The sequence below is a fragment of the Sparus aurata genome, chromosome 20, assembly GCF_900880675.1.
Source record: "Sparus aurata chromosome 20, fSpaAur1.1, whole genome shotgun sequence".
Taxonomy (NCBI): domain Eukaryota; kingdom Metazoa; phylum Chordata; class Actinopteri; order Spariformes; family Sparidae; genus Sparus; species Sparus aurata.
Genome location: NC_044206.1, coordinates 1,272,764 through 1,292,834, shown reverse-complemented (window position 1 = coordinate 1,292,834; position 20,071 = coordinate 1,272,764). Strand labels below are relative to the sequence as shown.

Genomic DNA, 20,071 nt, shown 5'->3' with positions numbered 1-20,071 from the left:
CTAAAACTAAAATATCGATCTCATTACACTGGTATCAATTAAATAACAATACCAACGCTGGTATGAATGTTATCAATATTTGGCCCTAGTTCCCGCTCCCGTCTGCTCCCGTTAACTTTTTCCCGTGACCCGTGGGTTTCCCGAACAAATGTCAGCCTCTAATGGGCGCAACCAAGTTTACAATTGGGAGGGGGGGGGGAATCTGTTGACAGGGTTTATAAAAGAGTGCATATTTAACATATTTTTTACCGTATATTGGGGGGGACAGATTGCCATTTTCTCAATATTGGGGGGGACACGACCCCCCCAAAAGGATGTGTGGTTACGCCTATGGTGCAAAGTATCACAATACAAGGGCCTGAGGTTTCCCAGCAGATGTAACAAGTTGATCAGTGTTATTCAATTCAGATGTTAGTCCTATTAATGTTGAGGTGTGTGTGTGTGTATATATATACATTTGGTTTTAGTTTTTCCTATTGCATATCATCACTTAGTTATTTGCAATTCAAGTATGATTTCCTCGTTTCTTTTGCAAACTGCCCATCCCACATAAATTATAAGTCCCATTTATTTTCTTTCCAGGATGCAGATGTCCACTAGAGTTTGAGCTGCAAACAGTGCTGCAGCGAAGGATTATGGTCCTGGACGGTGGTATGGGAACCATGATCCAGCAGCATAACCTCGAAGAGAAAGACTTCAGGGGGGATGAGTTTAAAGAGCACCCTCTTCCACTGAAGGGCAACAACGACCTTCTCAGTATCACACAGCCAGATATCATTTACAAAATACACAAGGTACTTCATCCAGGGATGTCTGTTCACCCACACCCCTGTGGCTTACTCACCCTAAATGATGTCAGCCATACATGTTGTCATTTTAAGGTATTTGTCTCTGAGATTTCCTCCACCACCCTAATACAAATGAAGTGGATGGAAATGTGTTTGTGTTGCCCAAAGCAATGCAGAAAAAGACTTGACAATCTCAAAGTTGTCCCTGTGAAATACTATCTACTGAGAGAATAGCAACTATGCAAACTGCACAGTGTCTAACCGTTGCGCTCCTCTGTCTAAAGGAGTACTTGCTGGCTGGTGCTGACATCATAGAGACCAACACATTCAGCGGCACTTCCACCGCCCAGGCCGACTATGGACTGGAGCACATGGTATGATATGCCACCTTGCTCTGACCCTGCTAGACCACTATGGACCTCTGTGGACTACTCATACACTTAAGTTGTGGTAGAGACAAAGGTGGAGAACTCAGACTGACTGGTGTTAACTAATTGACCATGGATGAAGGCACTTACTTGAGCTATACCTATGGGCATAGAATACTGCCATAAATCGTATTGCGATTTGGAGTCTTGACTTGAATGTTTGCAAAATGTCACACAGAGCAATGAACTTCAGTATGTTTGTCTGAGTGCTGGCTTTTCTTTCCTCCATCGTTGACATTAATCTGATAAAATGCTGATCATTTTTTGTAACTTGGACCCTGTTGCACACAGACATTTTTTATTTTGGTAAAACTGTGTTGTTCATATTCTCGATCTAGGCTACTTCTTTCTGCCTGAAAATTATATACGTAATATTAAAAAAAATATTCTCCAACTTTAGCCACCAGTAAGAGTTGGGTTCTTAAAACATTTGATCCTTCTTGTCTGGTACGTGTCAGCTTCCTCTTAACTATGCATCATAGTTTGTAGCTCAGACTCTCCATTTAAAAACCCTGATGACATCACTATGACGCACAATGACATCATCAGGACTATTATCAGACTTAAGACATACAACAGAAACACAAACAGAAGTCGTTATACATATATCTTTATCCTGGTTAAAGAGAACCATTGTATTTATCCTCCTTCTGTTGTTCTAAGTCAATTATATTAGCTGTATATTCATTATTTTAGAGGCTTTGATATTAATGTTGTTACATTAAGTTTTTCCCTTTCTGTCCTTGGAGTTTTTGAAATCAGCTGCTCTGAACCCAGCACGTCTGGACAGAGTCGTTCAAGCCTGACCATTGAGAGCTCGGACTGACCCAAGAAAAGAGCTGGAGCCTGTATGGCTACAGTCTGTGGCCGGAGCAACACATTTATTTCTAAGTTTAATCGCTAGTAAACTTAAATGAATGTGTGCTCCAGATCCGGCTCTTTCTCTCTATTACTCGATAGATAGATAGATAGATAGATAGATAGATAGATAGATAATGTCAACGATGGAGGAAAGAAATGCCAGCACTCAGACAAACATACTGAAGCTCATTACTCCGTGTGACATTTTGCAAACATTCAATTCAAGACTCCAAATCGCAATACTTGTCATTGCGGCATTCAGAGCTGTGTGGTTTGTCCCGTTTGTCCTAGTGGTGTTGCCGTACCCTGATATCCGATTGGCGAATACGCTCAACCAGTTATTCGGGGATACAATGGTGATTGGCATGCCCCCAAGGCCCGCCCCCTTACTGGCAAAAACGCCCATTAAAAAAAATCACTCGCGCGCGAGCAGAGTGAAAGTTTTCCCGAGCGAGGAGAGAAGTGTTGCGCGAGCGAGCAGTCTGCGCGCGCGCGAGCAGGGGAAAGTATTGCTAGCGGACTCTGCGCACGCTCAAGCTGTTTTTCTCCTCGCAGGCCACAATATTGCTCCAGGGGGCAGAGATGCAGGATGAAAAATAGCTCACCAGTGCTTGGGAAAGCGCTCGGGGAAAAAAATGCGCTCGTGAATGTTTGATTTGTGCGCACAGATGTTTGATTTGCGCGCGTGGATGTTTTATTGCGCGCGCGCGAGTCATGGCAGTATTCTATGCCCATATATACCTACCCACATTTCCAAATGCAGCTGTTCACTTTTCTCCTACTGTCACTTGCTGTTATCTCCAACTAAACCACAATACATTTGTGTATCCAGCAAGCATGAGAGACACAGACCTACTTCTCTTAACAAACTTAATTCCTTATTGGATGAACGGACAAAACATCTATTTGTCTATTTTCACTATTTTGCCGTGGCTTTGGTTGCATTTTCACATCATACATAATGTCAATTTGCTGAACTCAGAATGCAACACTTACTTTGTCAATTTTAGCCTAAAACAAGTCAGCACACAAAATCAGAACATCTGTGTCAAATCAGGTAAAAGATCACACAGCAATGTATTACATACTTGATTTTTTTCCCCATCATTCTTAGGAACTGAAGATAAAATGTTCCTTTTTAAATAATTCTCATCTAAACAAAGTACACTGTTCAGTTGTGGAGCTAGAACAGTTACATTCAATTCTGACATTGAACATAGAATTTGGCATTGAAAAAAGAAGTAAGCTTGACTGAATAAGGAACCACATGCATTAAATCAAAGATTTTTGTTTGTTTTTTGTTTTTTACTTAATTTTTGATTATTTATTTATTTTTGTCAACAACAGCATATACATTTTCTTCTTGCTCAATCCAGCTGTAAGCATAATTTATAAACATTATAACCAAGTTATAATTTATAAACAATTAAGACAAACAGAAACAACTTAATGTCCACTCTAAATCAAATATAAGAATATACAAGTATAGACATGCATACAAGAATTGTGTAAAATATCTGTAAAGCAGGAGTAAGTTAAAAGAAGAAAAAACGAGTAGAATGGCCAGACCTCCTTGCCTGACACCTCACTGCATCAATATAGCCATAACAGGGCTCCACCATTTGGTAAAGATGGGTTTTTGGAGCCTTAGTAAATATGTAATGTGCTCCACTGGTAGAGGTCCCAGACCCTTTGGATCCATATATTATATGTGGGGGAGACGGCTTCATCCATCTACTGGTTACACAATTCAAAGCTGCTGTAAGTAATGTTGTTGGAAAACCTCATTGAGAGCATCAAATACCTCTCCCCAGAATGTCTTTAGTCTGGGACATAACCAGAATGCGTGGGTGTGCTCGGCAACATGTACTTCGCAATTCCTCCAACATGAGATGGAATTATTTTGGGCCCATTTTGGATACTATTTCAGGTGTTCTGAAAAATCTGGTGACTATTTTCCATTTAAATTTTCTCCATGTATTTAAGTTTGTGACCAGGTGCGCCTCAGTGCAAACCTCCCCCCAGGCATCCTGTGATATGACCATGTTCATTTCCACCTCCCTCCTCTGTTAAATCTGAAAAGAATTATGTTAATTCATGGACAAAAATGTATAATACAATTCACTAATTATCTTCTTTTCTCCATTTCCTGTTTATAATTTTATTAAATTTCTCCCATTCCTTGTGTGTTGTCAGGAATGTTCTTAGCTGCAAGTTTCGAAGGAAATCTGTCCTGGGGAGACCATAACCATTTTAAAACTGTTCAAATGTCTTAAAATTGTTACAGTTGAATAGCTGGTGCAAGTAAACCATGCCGTGATCGGACCATCTCTTAGAGCTGGCATCTAAGTTGTTGGGTGTAAAGCTCTTCATAGATCCAATTCTTATTAGTGATAAGATTTGCTTCAGCAAAAGTTGTTTTTATTCTATTCCAAATTTTGAGGGTGATCTTAGTCTGCCATTTCCTTTATGGGAACATCCAGGAAAGGTAGGTCTCATAGTGTCTCTAGTGGAAACAAACTTTTCGGCAGGCTCAAAATACCACTTAAATGACTGGCATTTACAAACCATTTGTCCTATCCAAAAAACAAAAAAACTCTTTTCTCAATTCGTCTTGGGAGTCGAATTGAATTCTCAAGTTTCCAAGGGTACCTGAATGTATCACAAGCGACAAGCGCAACATGTCTAAACAGGCCGGAGAAGACAGGAGAATTTCATGAAATGTCATCAACCTTGCTTTGATTGCCATGTCTTCTTTGAAAATCTGCAGAAAATAAACCGTTTAGTCTATCTAAATTCTGTAAGAAACAAATAATTCTACGCTTCTTACTGCTTTCAGGAAGCCGTGAATGACGGACATACGCCGAGTATACGCGCTTCAAGAATTCTTTTGCATTTTACGTCCCATGGCATTGTCTTGCAGGCGTCACATTTCTGCTCAGAGCCACTCAGCACCAACAGGCAGGCTCTATATGCCTGCTCTCAGTGCCTTACAAAACTTGTTTCAGGTCAAATTTAACAGCTTATTTTTCCTATGTTCCTTAGGCCTGGGGGTACCTGAAAATGTGGTGTATACACTAATTCCTTATTTTTTCAATTTTTAAGAAAGATAAAATCACATAAATTAGATTTCCCTTTATCTTTTTTCTATGGTTTATAGCTTTTACATTTTGGTACACTGCATGAAGACATAATTGGGTTACATCAGCCTATAGCCATGGTTGTCCTGAATCTACAGAGGTGCAGCACTTCACTTTGCAGTGAAAAATGAGACTACAGTGAGTAAAAATGTGACAGAAGCAAAAAAGGGCCAGAAACTGCTTGGGATTCTGAGCGTTAAGCCACCTTGTATATGTGTCATCCTGAACCCACACTATCAGAGGCTTCATTTGTGCAGCCCGAAAATAATATTTAACATTTTGGAGTTTGTCTTGGGCAACTGTAAGTTTTTAAGTCAAATTCTTGGGCGCTTTTTTTGCCATATAATTTTCCAAATTATCAACGACGGATTTTGGAATTTCTATTGGTAGCATCTGAAACAAATAAAGTAGTCTGGGTAGAATATTCATGCAGATACTTTCAATGCATCCAAGTAGAGACAGAGGGAGCATAGAACATCGTTCCAGATCACTACTAATGCTACGGATTATTTTACTATAGCTAGCGTCATACAAATTCTGTAGAGTCTGGGGGATGTATATTCATATTTTGATACCTTCTTTTGGCCATCTGAATCCACACTGAAGCTTTAAACTTTGTGGGATCCCGCCATTTATATCCATAGCTACAGTTTTATCCACATTTATCTTGTATCCTGAATAGCTTCCAAACTGGGAAATAAGCCTTTTTAAATGCGGTATTGTTGATGTAGGTTCTGTCAAATATAGTATTACATCATCCGCATAGAGCGATAATTTATGCTCCTCCTTGTTTATTATGACCCCCTTTATGTCATCATCATCCCTAATGAGATGTGCCAGCGGTTCGATGCTGAAAGAAAATAGAAGGGGTGATAGTGAACAGCCTTGTCTACATCCGCGTTTTTAATTTATATCTACCTGATCTACAGCCATTTACAAACCCGAATTCCAATGAAGTTGGGATGTCATGTAAAACTTAAACAAAAACGGAATACAATGATTTGCGAATACTTTTCAACTTTTATTCAACTGAAAACACTGCAAAGATATTTAATGTTCTAACTGATAAACTTGATTGTTTTTGTGCAGATATTCACTTTTGAATTGCGAGCCTGCAACACGTTCCATAAGAGCTGGGACAGGGGCATGTTTACCACTGTGGTGCATCACCTTCCCAAATGCTTACTGAGTGTTGTTAAAAGGGAACAGAGGACATGAATTGTTGAAGTGTTGTAGGTGGAATTTCTCCCATTCTTGCTTGATATACGACCTCAATTGCTCAACAGTCCGGGGCCTCTAGTGCATTTTGCGCTTCATAATGCCCCACAAATTTCCAAAGGGGGACAGATCTGGACAGCAGGCATTCCAGTCTAGTACCCGCACTATTTACTATGAAGCCACGCTGTTGTAACACATGTAGAATGTTGCTCGGCATTGTCTTGCTGAAATAAGCAGGGATGTCCCTCAAAAGACTTTGCTTGGATGGCAGCGCATGTTGCTCCAAAACCTGTATGTACCTTTCAGCATTTATGGTGCCTTCACAGATGTGCAAGTTACTCATGCCATGGGCACTAAGACACCCCCATACCATCACAGATGCTGGCTTTTGAACTTTGCACTGATAACAGTCTGGATGATCTTTTTTCCTCTTTGGCCCAGAGGACACAACGTCCATGATTTCCAGAAGCAATTTGAAATGCGGACTCGTCAGACTGTATTATGGACTGTAGATGATGAAATCCCTCAATTTCATGCAATTGTACATTGAGAAATGTTATTCTTAGACTATTTGCTCACGCAGTTGTTCACAAAGTGGTGAACCTCACCCCATCCTTGCTTGTGAATGACTGAGCCTTTCGGGGATGCTCCTTTTATAGCCAATCATGACACTCACCTGATTTCAACTAACCTGTTCACCTGTGGAATGTTCCAAACAGGTGTTTTTTAAGCATCCCTCAACTTTCCCAGTCTTTTGTTGCCCCCGTCCCAGCTATTTTGGAACGTGTTGCAGGCATCCAAATCAAATGAGTGAATATCTGCACAAAAACAATAAAGTTTATCAGTTTGAACATTAAATATCTTGTCTTTGTAGTGTATTAAATTGGATTTAAGTTGAAAAGGATTTGCAAATCATTGTATTCTGTTTTTATTTATGCTTTACACAACGTCCCGACTTCATTGGAATTGGGGTTTGTACTTTGACAGCAGCCTGTGGCGACAAGTAGAGTGTTTGTATCCAGGTTATAAAAGTAGGGCCAAATCTAAACTGTTTTAATGTTTGGAATAAGTATTGCCATGATACTGGGTCAAGTATCATCCTTTAACAGAGTGTGTCTCTTGGAAACATAATGTCAAATGTACATTTATCTTTAAGCCATTTGAAAACCTCATTCCTTTTATGTTGTTAGCTAACCCATTACAATTATGACTCCCTATAACCAGCCTATTTATGTCCATAGACACTCTTTAATAATATTGAATCATCACAAATAAAACTAGAACTGCAAGCAGTTATGAATGGGGGCCAAGCTCTTCCGCGTGATTCGGACCCCGCGCACCGCAGAGCCCACAGAAGTTGGCCCAAACGATGACGGCTTGCAAAAGTGAAGACACAGGCCAACGTCTGAGCCGTGGTATTCGCTGTAATGGGAAGTGCACTGGAAGTGCAAAAGGCTAAATGTGTGCCGATTTGGATTTGTTGTACTAAGCCACGCCCACATTGACCAGTAATGAGCACCTTCAAGATATGGCCTCAGGATTGGCCCTACATCATACCGCCCAAATTTGGTAAGAATCGGTGTAGCCATTTAAGAGATATAAATTTCCCATATTTTTAGCGCCCCTAGTGGCAAAAATTCGCCAAATTCGGCTCATCCCTTCCCAGTTTCATGGCAACCAAGGAACCAATTTGTTGGTTAATAATTTACGCATTTTTTGACCGAGCAAAATTCTTTTGATTAGTTTATATCAGGTCCAGCTGAAGAGCCTATGTGGCAAGTTTCACTCAGATGGGACAAAATCCCAAGGAGGAGTTTGAAAAAGTAGGTTTTGCATATGTGGCACTTTAGCAAACAAAATATGCAGCAGAAGTGGGCGTGTCCTATGTCAGAAAACCCAGCTGTATTCAGGGAACATATGGATATAAGGTTTGCGAATGTGTTATTTAAAATGTGGAAGTTACAGGCAAAAACGCGATTGCATCCATTATAGCGCCACCTAGTGGAGTACATGTGTAATTTTTGTTATGGAAGAACTGTGTCCTATTCTATCTGTACCATATAAATTTCAAAGCTCTCAGCATAATAGTTTGGCTGAAATGAATGTTTGTTGTTTATCTTGTAATAAGCCACGCCCACATTGACCAGTCATGACCACCTTGAAGATATGGCATCAGGATTGGCCCTACATCATACCGACCAAATTTCGTAAAAATCTGTGTAACCATTCAAGAGATATAAACTTCCCATATTTTTAGTGCCCCCTAGTGGCCAAACTTCGCCAAATTCGGCTCATCCCTTCCCAGTCTCATGGCAAGCAAGAATCTCAAATTTACTGTCAATAGCATTTAGTTTGACTGAGATATCAAACCGTTTACATTTTTATAGCTAGCTACAGAAATTTGTTCGTTAATAATTTGCGCATTTTTTGACCGAGCAAAATTCTTTTGATAACTTTAGATCAGGTCCAGCTGAGAGTGTACGTGCCAAGTTTCACGCAGATCGGACAAATTCCCAAGGAGTAGTTCGCAAAAGTAGATTTTCCCGTTTTTGCGATTTTGCGAAAAAACTTTTTAGGCGCAAGTGGGCGTGGCCAATCGCAAACTGATTCAGCTCTATTCAGGGAATCTGGGGATACAAGGTTTTTGGATGTGCGACATAAGGTGTGGGAGTTATGGGCAAAAACGCGTTAGCCAAGGTTATAGCGCCCCCTGCAGGCGGACATATGTAGTTTTTTGTGTCTGAGATATTCGCAGGAGTCTGGACCAACCCTCCAAATTGCACCGCCCTCCCTTGCACGGTTCAGCCTGCAGCACCACTTTTAGCCGGAGAAAAATGAAAATAAAAATCTTTACAATTACAATAGGGGTCCTTGCACCTCTGGTCCTAGGAAACGCGTATGCTTGCATTGTCAAGTAATTAATGTAACAACTATGCTCAAAATTAAAACCTCTATATGGTTTTGACTTTAAAACTCAAGCGGAATATATGACCTAAACTTCTTGTTAAAACTGAAGTAAATACCGCTCACGATGACTGAAAAGGGGACAGAGATGGTCGGCGAGACTGAAACGTTTGTTATCTCTGACACCTGGCCGGTGATTAAGGAAGATTACAGGCAAAAACGCGATTGCATCCATTATAGCGCACCGCTGGTCCTAGGAAACGCGTATGCTTGTACAGGCATTCCCTCGGCCCCTCGGGCTTGGCCCCCTAAAAAATACACACAGGCCTACTAATAAACCTCAAATCCAAACAAGAAAACAGTAAAGACATAAAAAGACATAAACACACAACATAGAATTAAAAAAAAAGGGTGGTCGGCAGAGGCAAAGCCACCTTAACACGTGTGTGGAGGCCATCATTAATGATACAAAATATCTTAATCACTTATATGGCAAGTAAATCAAATCCCTCTTTTTCTCTTTCTATAATCCTTCTTGCATTATTATCCTCTTTGTCTATGAGTAGCCTAAACTTTTCAGTCTCCTGTCATACAAGACCACCATAGTTAAATGGGCATGAGTAATACAGTCATTCAAATATCCGAAGATTGTCTCTCTCTTCTTTCCCCTCCTTTCAATGCATGTGTGGGTGGTCTAGTTGGGGCCAATTAGCCACAGTGTGATTTCTTTATCCTTGAATAGTCTACCGTTTATATAAAGCTTATCTACAATGAGTTACCGCATCTTTCTTCTCCCGATGCTCTTTTGCCTCAATTTCTGGAGGGAATTGGTTGTTCACACCATACGGCTTACCCGCCAGGTGTTTGCTGAAACTTTTAACAAGAGCTTTATCCTTGAATCGTTCGAACTTCACAATCAATAAACGAGGCTTTCCTTGGTTTTCTCTGCTGCGTTGGAGCCTATGTACACGATCAAATTGGATTTTTTCCACCATCTCCACATCCATCTGTAATTCGTTGATTAAGAACTGTTTCAGCGTTTTCTCCACTTCTTAACCTGAAGTTTCTGTGATCCCAAGAAAATGAAATTATTCCTCATAGATCTAGTCGTCAGCTCCAGCATTTTTTCCTTTAACTGGCCGTTTTCCGTTTTCATCTGATTCACCGTTGTTTCTAGTTTGGTGAAGGTGGTTTCCAGTACATCAGTTTTCTTCTTATATTCATACAGAGTTGCGAGTATGAAACCCGAGGTCTGCTTCAGATCTTGGACATCTTGCCGCAGCTCATCCAATATATCCATCTTATAACTTATAGAGGTTTTAATTTTGAGCATAGTTGTTGCATTAATTACTTGACAAACACAAAGCCTCCACTGGTGCGCATGTTGCTACTCGCACATGCGCATGACAGGTCAACAAATCTTTGAATGATTGCTGTTTTCTTAATGTAAATGCTGATAATCTACTTGCCTTGTGGCCATATTCATAGTATCGTTGATTGGTAAATCTCAGTGTACCCTCAATCTTATCCATCAGTAGACCGTTAAGTTCGCTATAAGTTGCATTTCGGTTCTTTAAGATACAATTCGAAGCCAGTTATTTATGTTTATGTTCTGATTCTCTGATTTTATTTTCCAATTATCGCTGTTTAGAATCTTTGTCTTTTCTTGGCACATGTAAATGAAATAATACGGGGGTGTATGAGGGGTGACGTTTCAGGCGAGGTATTGGTGTCTAAATATTGCTTGAACTCTGTTATGATGAAGGAGACAAATTCCTTATTAAGGAGAGACTCATTGAGTCTCCATTGCTTAGAGCTTAGTCTGTGGCCTATATCCCATCCAGGTGTGACAGGTGCGTGGTCCAAAATAGTGATAGGTTGTATCTCAATGTCCACTATCCTGTTCAGCTCATCCTTGGGAGTGAAGAAACAGTCACTCCTTGAATAGGACACATGCCTACTTGAATAAAAAGTGAAGTCCCTTTTTCTTGGGAACTTGCTCCTCCACATGTCCACTAGGCTTGACTCTATGGATAAATGTATGAGCATTCTGCTCATTTTTGTTGTGTGAGATTTAGAGCCTGGTTGCCGGTCTATTAATTGCGTCATCGCACAGTTAAAATCTCGTCCCATCAGCAGTATTCCCTTGCTACACTGTAATATTGCGTTAAACAATGTTCTGATGAAGCCTGGCTCGTCTTTATTGGGTGTGTATACGTTTATGAGAGAAACTGCTATACCATCAATCAACCCATTAACCAAAATATATTTACCTTCAGTGTCTGTATACCAATGTTTGTGTGAAATTGATTTGTCTATGGATAAGTATGGACACCCCCTTCTTTCTTCCAGATTGGTGCGAGGAGTAATATACTTTATCCGCCAATGACTTTTTGGCTTGTTTCAGCTGGTATAGAATTTTCTTTCTCTTAACAGGATTATGAAGACCCTTAACGTTGTAACTTGTAATTTTTAGTGTGTTCATTACTTGTAATGTATGTTGTGTATTTCGATCCAAATGTGCCTGGCAGTAGTAAACACTGTGCGCACAGAACGTGAGAGTTGTGATGTGGATTGTAAGAGTCAGGAGTACTAACTGGATCCAAATGGAGTGGGACAGGCAATAGCTACAGCTGTGCCAAATATTTTCAGCTTTAACAAAAACAATAAGTAACCGGATGCAGTGAAAAGTTTGCGCCCTTGTTGTTTTGTACAGAGGAACCAGAACAGAAAAAAGAACGAAATAGCTAACGAAACTACAGTTAGCTAACATAAGAAGGGTAAGACCTGGTCCCTAGCCACTGTAGCCAGCAGCAAAAGTCTAGGTTAAATTTCACTGTGCATGGGGTGCACTAGGATTAGGGGAAATAAGAGTATGCAGGGGTGGGATTCTTCCAGATAAATCCGGAAATCCGGCTTTTCCGACCTGAAAAAGAGGCTCTCATAAATCCTTTTTTTGGAGGGGGTGGGTGCAAGGCACGGATTGGGTATCCACCCAGTTCTTCAAAGGCCTATGGGGGCTGCCAAGATGGATAACTACTTCCGCCGGCGGTTTTGTGTTTCCGGTTGACTTGCAACTGCATGACTGATTGCCTCCGTAAAGCTTTGAGACTAAAATAAATATTTGGGTTAAGGAACACCTTCCACAGAATAGCTGCTGCATGACTACATGATTTCCCTAACCTGGCAATGCACGAGCAGCCGCCTGTCTCCACGACTCCACTTTGCTTCAGCATTATCCATGCTGTATGTTTAGCTTGATTGACGCTCCGGCTGGGCTCTACTGCTGCCTTCAGAAATATAAACTTGCTGTGTTTCTACAACATTACTTTCCCTATTGTGTTACTGTGCAGGTAGTTGTATGCTTCTGTGCTTTTGTAACTGCGTAATTCTCTGCCGTCAACACCTTCAGAAAATACAAGATAATTAACTATGTGGATGTAGCTAACGTGGGTTCATTGCTTCACATCATCTGCCCACTCCGTGATAATTGACTGGTGAGGCACTGTTACAGAACTGTCCCTACAACTTTTTAAAACATCCGTACTGTGTATCCACCTCCAATTTGTCCATTTTGTTGCTTTCTTTGTGTTAAAAGCCGTTTTTTAGAGCAAGCAAGACAGCTACGCTAGTGTATACTAGGGGTGTGCCAAAATATCGATACTACGATATATCGCGATATTTCGTCTTGAGGTACGTTATCGATACACTGGTGCCAAATATCGATATTTAAAAATGTTAAAAAAAATAAATAAATAATAATAATATTTTTTTATTTTTTTTTTTGGCCCACCACCACCAGCCCTCTTCGGAGGACAGCTTTATCTTTATTCAAACATAGGTATACAACCAAATAAAATTTAAAAAAATGGTTTAAGTAGCTCTGAAACCCACACATATAGATATTTAATGATAGTTGTACTCAGTGTGTGTGTTAAGAAGAGACACTGTGCAATATACTCTTTGTTTACTTGGCTGTCATTCATGTGAAATTGATTGATTGATTGACAATGTTTTGTAATTCCTGTGAAATGGATTCAGTGCAGTCAATAAATTCTGAATTTCTTCAGTGACACAGATATCGTGATGTATCGTGGATGAAATTCCTTGCAATATATCGATTATCGCAGAATCGCTGTATCGTGATATTATCGTTATCGTGGGCAAAATATTGTGATAGTATCGTATCGCGAGGTACCTGATGATACCCAGCCCTAGTGTATACACAGAGTTCAACCAGTTCAAACGGAAGAGCATAACCGACTACTGCTATGAACCGTAGTCAGGAATAAGGTGCATAGGTAAACATAATGACCGCTCACAGCTGTCAGCGTTTTTTGTGCCTCTGATTCATGTCTTCATGTCACTCCGCAAGTATTCCGTTCATTTGTCACAACGAAGCAGAGCTCCACCAAAGGGCCTGCAATTTTTGCGGAAGGCTATCTGATGTGTTCTAAGAATTTTGGACGTGAGGGGCGAACTACACTACTCACAATAAGTTAGGGATATTGTGAGAGACTCAGTGGATTTCATACATACGGTGTTTGTTTCACTTCAGAGAGTTTTGGGATAGGGAGGCAATTGTATTGGGGTGATAGACGCACCTCATTTTGTGTTTTCCACGTAATGGTCTCACTGTGTACAGTGTGCCTTACATATTGGGGCCAATACCAAAAAACTAAAAGACAGCCCTTTTCAATGTGGCATCAATTTCAACATTCTGTGGGTATAAAAAGCTGGTATTGTCAGTAAGTAATTCCAAGTTCATCATTCAAACAGCCATGAACACACGACGTCATTTAACGAACGAGCAGCGCCACCTGGCCATAGTGCGCCTTCGGGTCGGTGGCAGGCAGTCAGATGTTTCTCGTGAACTTGGTGTGTCTCAAAGTGTCATCAGCAGACTTGCATCACGACACAGAACTACTGGCAGAGTTCGTGACAGACCCAGGAGTGAAGCCCCACGAGTAACAGACCGCAACGATGACCAGTACCTAAGGACCTATGCACTCAGACATCGTTATGCAACTGCCACACAGCTGCAGGCCCAGTTACGAGATGTGAGGGGTACTAGGGTTTCCAGACAAACCATTTGAAACCGACTCCACCGCTTGGGCTTGAATGCCAGACGACCGTTGCAGGTGACTCCGCTGACACCAAGACACCACCGTGAACGTTTGCAGTGGGCACAAGACCATGTGACCTGGACTATGCAGCAGTGGTCTACTGTCCTGTTTACTGATGAGTGTCGGGTCACCTTGCACAGAAATGATGGTCGTCAGCGTTGCTGGAGAAGGCGAGGTAAGCGATACGCCGAGGTCAACATGGTCCCCAGGGTTCCCTTTGGTGGAGGAGGTGCAACAGTCTGGGCAGGCATCACCAGTCAGCGCAAAACAGATTTGGTTATTGTAAATGGCTCAGTCACTGCACGTTCTTACCTCAGAGACATCATAGAACCCATCATCATCCCCCAATTCCGCCAGCACACCCCCAACTTTCTGTTCATGGATGATAACGCTCCACCACATCGTGCCAGAATTGTCACAGCTCGACTTCAGGAAGTCAGAGTGCCTCATATGGTATGGCCAGCAATGTCCCCAGACCTGAACCCCATAGAGCATGTCTGGGACCAGCTGAAGCAGAGACTGGATGATCGTACCCCACCCCCACGTGACCTGGCAGAACTGCGTGTAGCACTTGTGGAGGAGTGGAACGCATTGCCTCAGAACAACATCATGAGGCAAGTGAGGAGCATGAGACGTCACTGTCAAGCTGTCATTGCGGCAAATGGTGGAAACACCCGCTACTGACATTGTCAATTTTTGTTATTTGGGGATATCCTTGTTATTGTCAAAATTTTTGGGGTAATAAATATTAAACTAATGAAAATGGTGTTTCTTCTCATTCATTATTAGTAAAATCAAAGGGAACTTTTACTTATTTCATTAAAATTCCGACCAAATAGGAAAAGCACTCATGTAAATAATAATATCACTAACTTATTGTGAGTAGTGTATTTCTTTCTTAGCTGAAGCCGACAATGGGACAAAATAAATGTAAAGAGAGACATAGTCCAAGTTCCTATTTTTGTTTTGACAAGTATAACAACTTATGTAGTCTATCCCTTACATGACCTGGCAAGTGACATTAAAATGCATAAGAATACCTTCCCTGAGGTGGTTAGAAAATACTGCCTCTAGAGGCAGCTGCACAATGAGAAAATGTCATAGCATAATCACAATAGCCTGACCTGACAAGACAAATGAAATGGCAAAAGTTACCCGGGGCGCAATTTCTAAAGCGCAGAGAAGAAGAGCAGGAGAAACGTGCAAAGGAGAAAGGTATGTCATTTTTAATAAATATTTTTTAAGTTCACCAAGCATTATTGATATAAATATGCTAGCTAGCAGTAGCATCATGTCAGGTGAGTTTAATGTGTCAGTGAATGTTAGCGATGATAAAAATGTATTGACTTATGTGAAAATGACAATATGTCGTGCCATGTCTCATCCAGTCAATGTATTTGCTCTTGTGTGATCTCTTTATTTTTATGGACCTAGAGCCACCAGAGGAGACACAACAAGAGCATGCTGCTTTTCCTGCCCACCTCCCCCTGCCTCTAACCACAGAGCCTGGATGTTCAGGTGAGTGCAAGCTGTTCATCTTGATTGCACCACTGATTCCACACTTGGTGTGTCTCAGGTGTGTGCCTGATGAAAATAAAGAATTTTAGCAATACCTTAACTGTCCTGTTTTATTCATCTAAGTTAGCTCAAGGATTTTAAAATAATATCCAGTTCTGCTTTATGCAGAAGTCACACAATAGCATTACATTGACATTATATTTATTCTATATCGTGTGTGTGTGTGGTAAGTTATCTTGAATACAAGGTGAGAAAGTGTGCTTCATGTGCCCTGTAGATGCAGCAAAGACTGGCAATTCACCTTCAGCTGATCCTGCTGACTGGCCTCTTCATGTAACAAACCTAATGAGAACAGAGTTGGTTCGGAGAGGGCCGTATCATGTAACTTGTTGTGTATTTTTTATTGAACATGTATTTGCACATATTGTTGTATTGTTTGGATTATCATTGTTTAAATAAATGAGCAATTCTTTGGACATGGTCTTTGGTCTTTTTCGTGGGGATGGGGCGCTTATCAGTAAAGCTCGCCTAGGGCACCAAATGGTCTAGGACCACCCCTGCATTGGATGCTTGCTGTCACCGTGTCATGGTAGGTGCGCCGTATATATTCCTGCTTTTTTGTCCTTTGCCAATCAAACCTATGAGTATTCAGGTTAAGGGTCCACACATAACCTAATACAGTATAAACAGCCCCTTGTGATGTGGCAGCCATCTGGCTTACACGCTGAATATGGTGTCAATACTGAACATATACTATTAGAGTGGTTACTTTTGGGGTAGCAATAATAAACCCCTATAAACTTAAGGCAACAGGTGAACTGTAATTGGAATAGAACAGATAATACCTGTGTATTAACCATTTACATGGCAATATAAAGGTCACTCATCTTAATCCACAGACCTTGTTGTTATCATCCATACGTAAGGACACATTCAGTACTGAAACTCTGCAAGTGGGAAACTTTTTTCTAGGCATACTCCATGGCTTTCATGGGGTCAGCAAACTCCATGTCCTCTTTCTTATCTGACATACCTAGTCTGGCTAGATAAAGCAGGCCGTAGCGGACTCCTCTACGTCCACATAGCGCTATCCATACGTCCGCACATGCAGCTCTGGCCTTGGCAACAGTGAAGGTGCAGTCAGGAAATATGGTGATCCCGTTTCCCTTGTAGGTGAGGGGGGCTCTGTCCCGGGCTTTCCACAGGATCTCTGCAGCGTCTCCGTTGTAATGCAGCTTAGCAATGGTCTCACAGTTTCCTGGGGGCCACAGCGCGATATGAGTGGTCTATCTTTACCTCCTGGTCCAGCTGCAAAACTTCAATATGGCTGTCAGTGAGCTGGAGTTGGGCTGTTCATCAATGCCGACTGTTCGGATGTTGCCCCATCTCATCCTTCCCTCCATGTCCTTCTCTACTCACCTGTCCTTTAGGGTTACCATCTGAGTTTGACGGCTGGCTACTATAGCTTGTAATGAAAACACTTCATCTGACCAAGTAGACGGTCTGTCCTTCATGTCCCTGATGTCCACCTTTTATATGGTCTGCTCACTAGCACCCCCAAAAGATTTATTTTTAACAAGTTCCACTAAAATATGAAAAACAATAATTCTCAGTTAACAATTAAAAAATCCTAAAGTGAAGGTAAGTCTGTTTCTCTTTGTCCTTTATTTTCACAAACTGTAAAACAAACTGTAGAAAAGGTAATAGGGCTATTCTGAGCTGGGATCTTCCATCCAAGTTCAATGGAAATCTGTTTAGTAGATTTTGTGTAACCCTGCTGACAAACCAACCAACCAGCATACAAACAAACGAACAGGGGTGAAAACTCTTTGGCGGAGGTAATGAAATTATTGGTTGAAATTTTATTGCATTATGTTGTTCCCCCTATACTGAATATGCTTTGTGTGGTTTGAATGTGATTTGACAGTTTTGTATACAGTTTTCATGATGACAAGTTAAGGCTATTTCCCAATGAATATAATCAGAAAAAGATAATAAGGCAGGCTGTCACCAGCTCATTTGTCTTTCTTACAATGCAGGCGTGTTGTTCTGTCTGTTGTGTAGGCTTATCGCCTCAACAGGGCATCTGCAGAGCTGGCGAGGAAGGCAGCCGACGATGTCGCTAAGCAAACTGGTGAGGTGAATTTTTAGTGTGACAGCAGCACATTGCTATCCAATAGATAAATATCCAATCACTGATTCTTAGGGATTTCCTTATGTGTCCAACCTCAACTGTAATCTTTGTGTTATCAGGTTGTAAACGCTATGTGGCTGGGGCAGTGGGTCCCACCAATAAAACCCTGTCTGTATCTCCATCTGTGGAGAGACCTGACTTCAGGAATATCAGTAAGATGACTCAACAGTTTCTTTTGTCTTTGGCCATTTTTGGACACTGTCACAAGTGAGTGATTGATTTAGGAGTGCAAGAGTTGGACAGGGACCTGGGGACATGCATAGATTAAAGATAGGTACCATTTCAGGAGCCACAGAATTTCAAGCAGTCAACCTACAAAGAGAGAAACATGATTTAAGATTTAATGTTCCTTATAACATGTTACTTTGACCCAACACGTGGTCACAGTAGTTCAGTATGTTGAAACATGGCAGTGTTTAAATATCAGAGTAACTGTATGAGTGGTGGCTAGTGTTGTTAGTTGTTTACATAACATTTTGATCATCCTGTCCTATAACTGAATCTCTGTCTGCTGATTTAAATATTGCATTTTCATACATTAGAGGAGAAGAATCTCTGTCAATAAAGTCCAGCTGACTAAATGTACTTCCATTTCGATGTATCAGAATTTGGGTACGCAAATGTGAGACAGAGGGGTTCATAATGTTTTATCAACCAAACTTCAACATAACAAAAACACCACATACAACTGCAGTAATAAAGATACAGGTGATCAAAAAAGGTAATATTCCACTAAACACCAGTTTACAAATGACAGTGTTTTATAGCTACAGTTAAGTCATAGTTATTGTTTAACAGTTAAATTAAAAACAAGAAGGAGCGAACCACACGTTTCTCATGTAGCCTCATCAGATTCGCTCTATGCCCAGTTTTAAAAAAAAACATTAATCTACTGTGGTTTTTTTCCTGCACTGAAATCACCCAGCACTGCTGTTGTTGTTATTATTATTATTATTATTGTTATTATTAATATTATTGTCATTATTATTATTCATTTTATTTATATAGCGCTTTTCAGTGACCCAAAGTCGCTGACATTCATTCATTCACACACAGTCATACTGGTGGTGGTAAACTACGATAGTAGCCACAGCTGCCCTGGGGCAGACTAACGGAAGCGTGGCTGCCATTCAGCGCCTACGGCCCCTCCGACCACCACCTCAAACATACAGCAGTCATACACATTCACACGAGGCAAGGTGGGTGAAGTGTCTTGCCCAAGGACACAACAACCATGATGCAGTTGGCCATGCGGGGATCCTACCACCGACCCTCCGAACATAGGCCGACCTGCTCTACCACCTGAGCCACGGTCGCTGTTGTGGGGTGTCTTCTGTTTCAAAGATACAGTTAAAGCAAAACTCACGCCAAAATGCAACCTAGGCTTTTTTATGTGAATGTACATGAGTCAAAACTTTGTGTAAAAGCATAATTACAACGAAAGAGGCACTTTTGAGATTTATCGTAGTTTCGTTTTCAAGCAAGCTCATTTTCAATGGAGTGCTGGGGCATTCTTACGCTAGCATTAAAATCGCTATTTTTAAAACACTAAGCAGGCTCGACATAACATGAATCTTTGCTCATAGTATCACCAGGGTCTCTACACATGAACACGAGCACTGAGAATATTGTTTGTGTTTGCTATAAAGAAAGTTTTAGGACAACCCACATTAGCAGATGTTTCCTACACTTGCTGCTGCCCTGCCAGTGAGAAGTGTCGATCTCCGAATGTGACTTAACATGGAGGATAGTTAAGGTGGACCACTCCTAAAGCTTAGTTCCATCTAAATGCAAGGAGCCTCATATGAGAAACAATACTAAAATAAAAAGCCGGAAAAGTCACGTAAGATATCGCGTGGATAGTTGTTGTTGTTGTTGTTGTTGAAGACAGTAG

General features: G+C 41.0%; 1 protein-coding gene across 1 annotated transcript in view; it reads left to right on the top strand.

Annotated features, from left to right (window-relative positions):
- mtr (5-methyltetrahydrofolate-homocysteine methyltransferase) overlaps nucleotides 1-20,071 on the top strand; it is a 155,335-nt gene that overhangs the window by 41,605 nt on the left and 93,659 nt on the right. Inside the window, exons 2-5 of the mRNA XM_030400708.1 lie at nucleotides 583-794; nucleotides 1,073-1,162; nucleotides 18,048-18,117; nucleotides 18,237-18,329. Coding sequence (XP_030256568.1) covers nucleotides 583-794; nucleotides 1,073-1,162; nucleotides 18,048-18,117; nucleotides 18,237-18,329 — 465 coding nt within the window. The remainder of the gene's footprint in view (nucleotides 1-582; nucleotides 795-1,072; nucleotides 1,163-18,047; nucleotides 18,118-18,236; nucleotides 18,330-20,071) is intronic.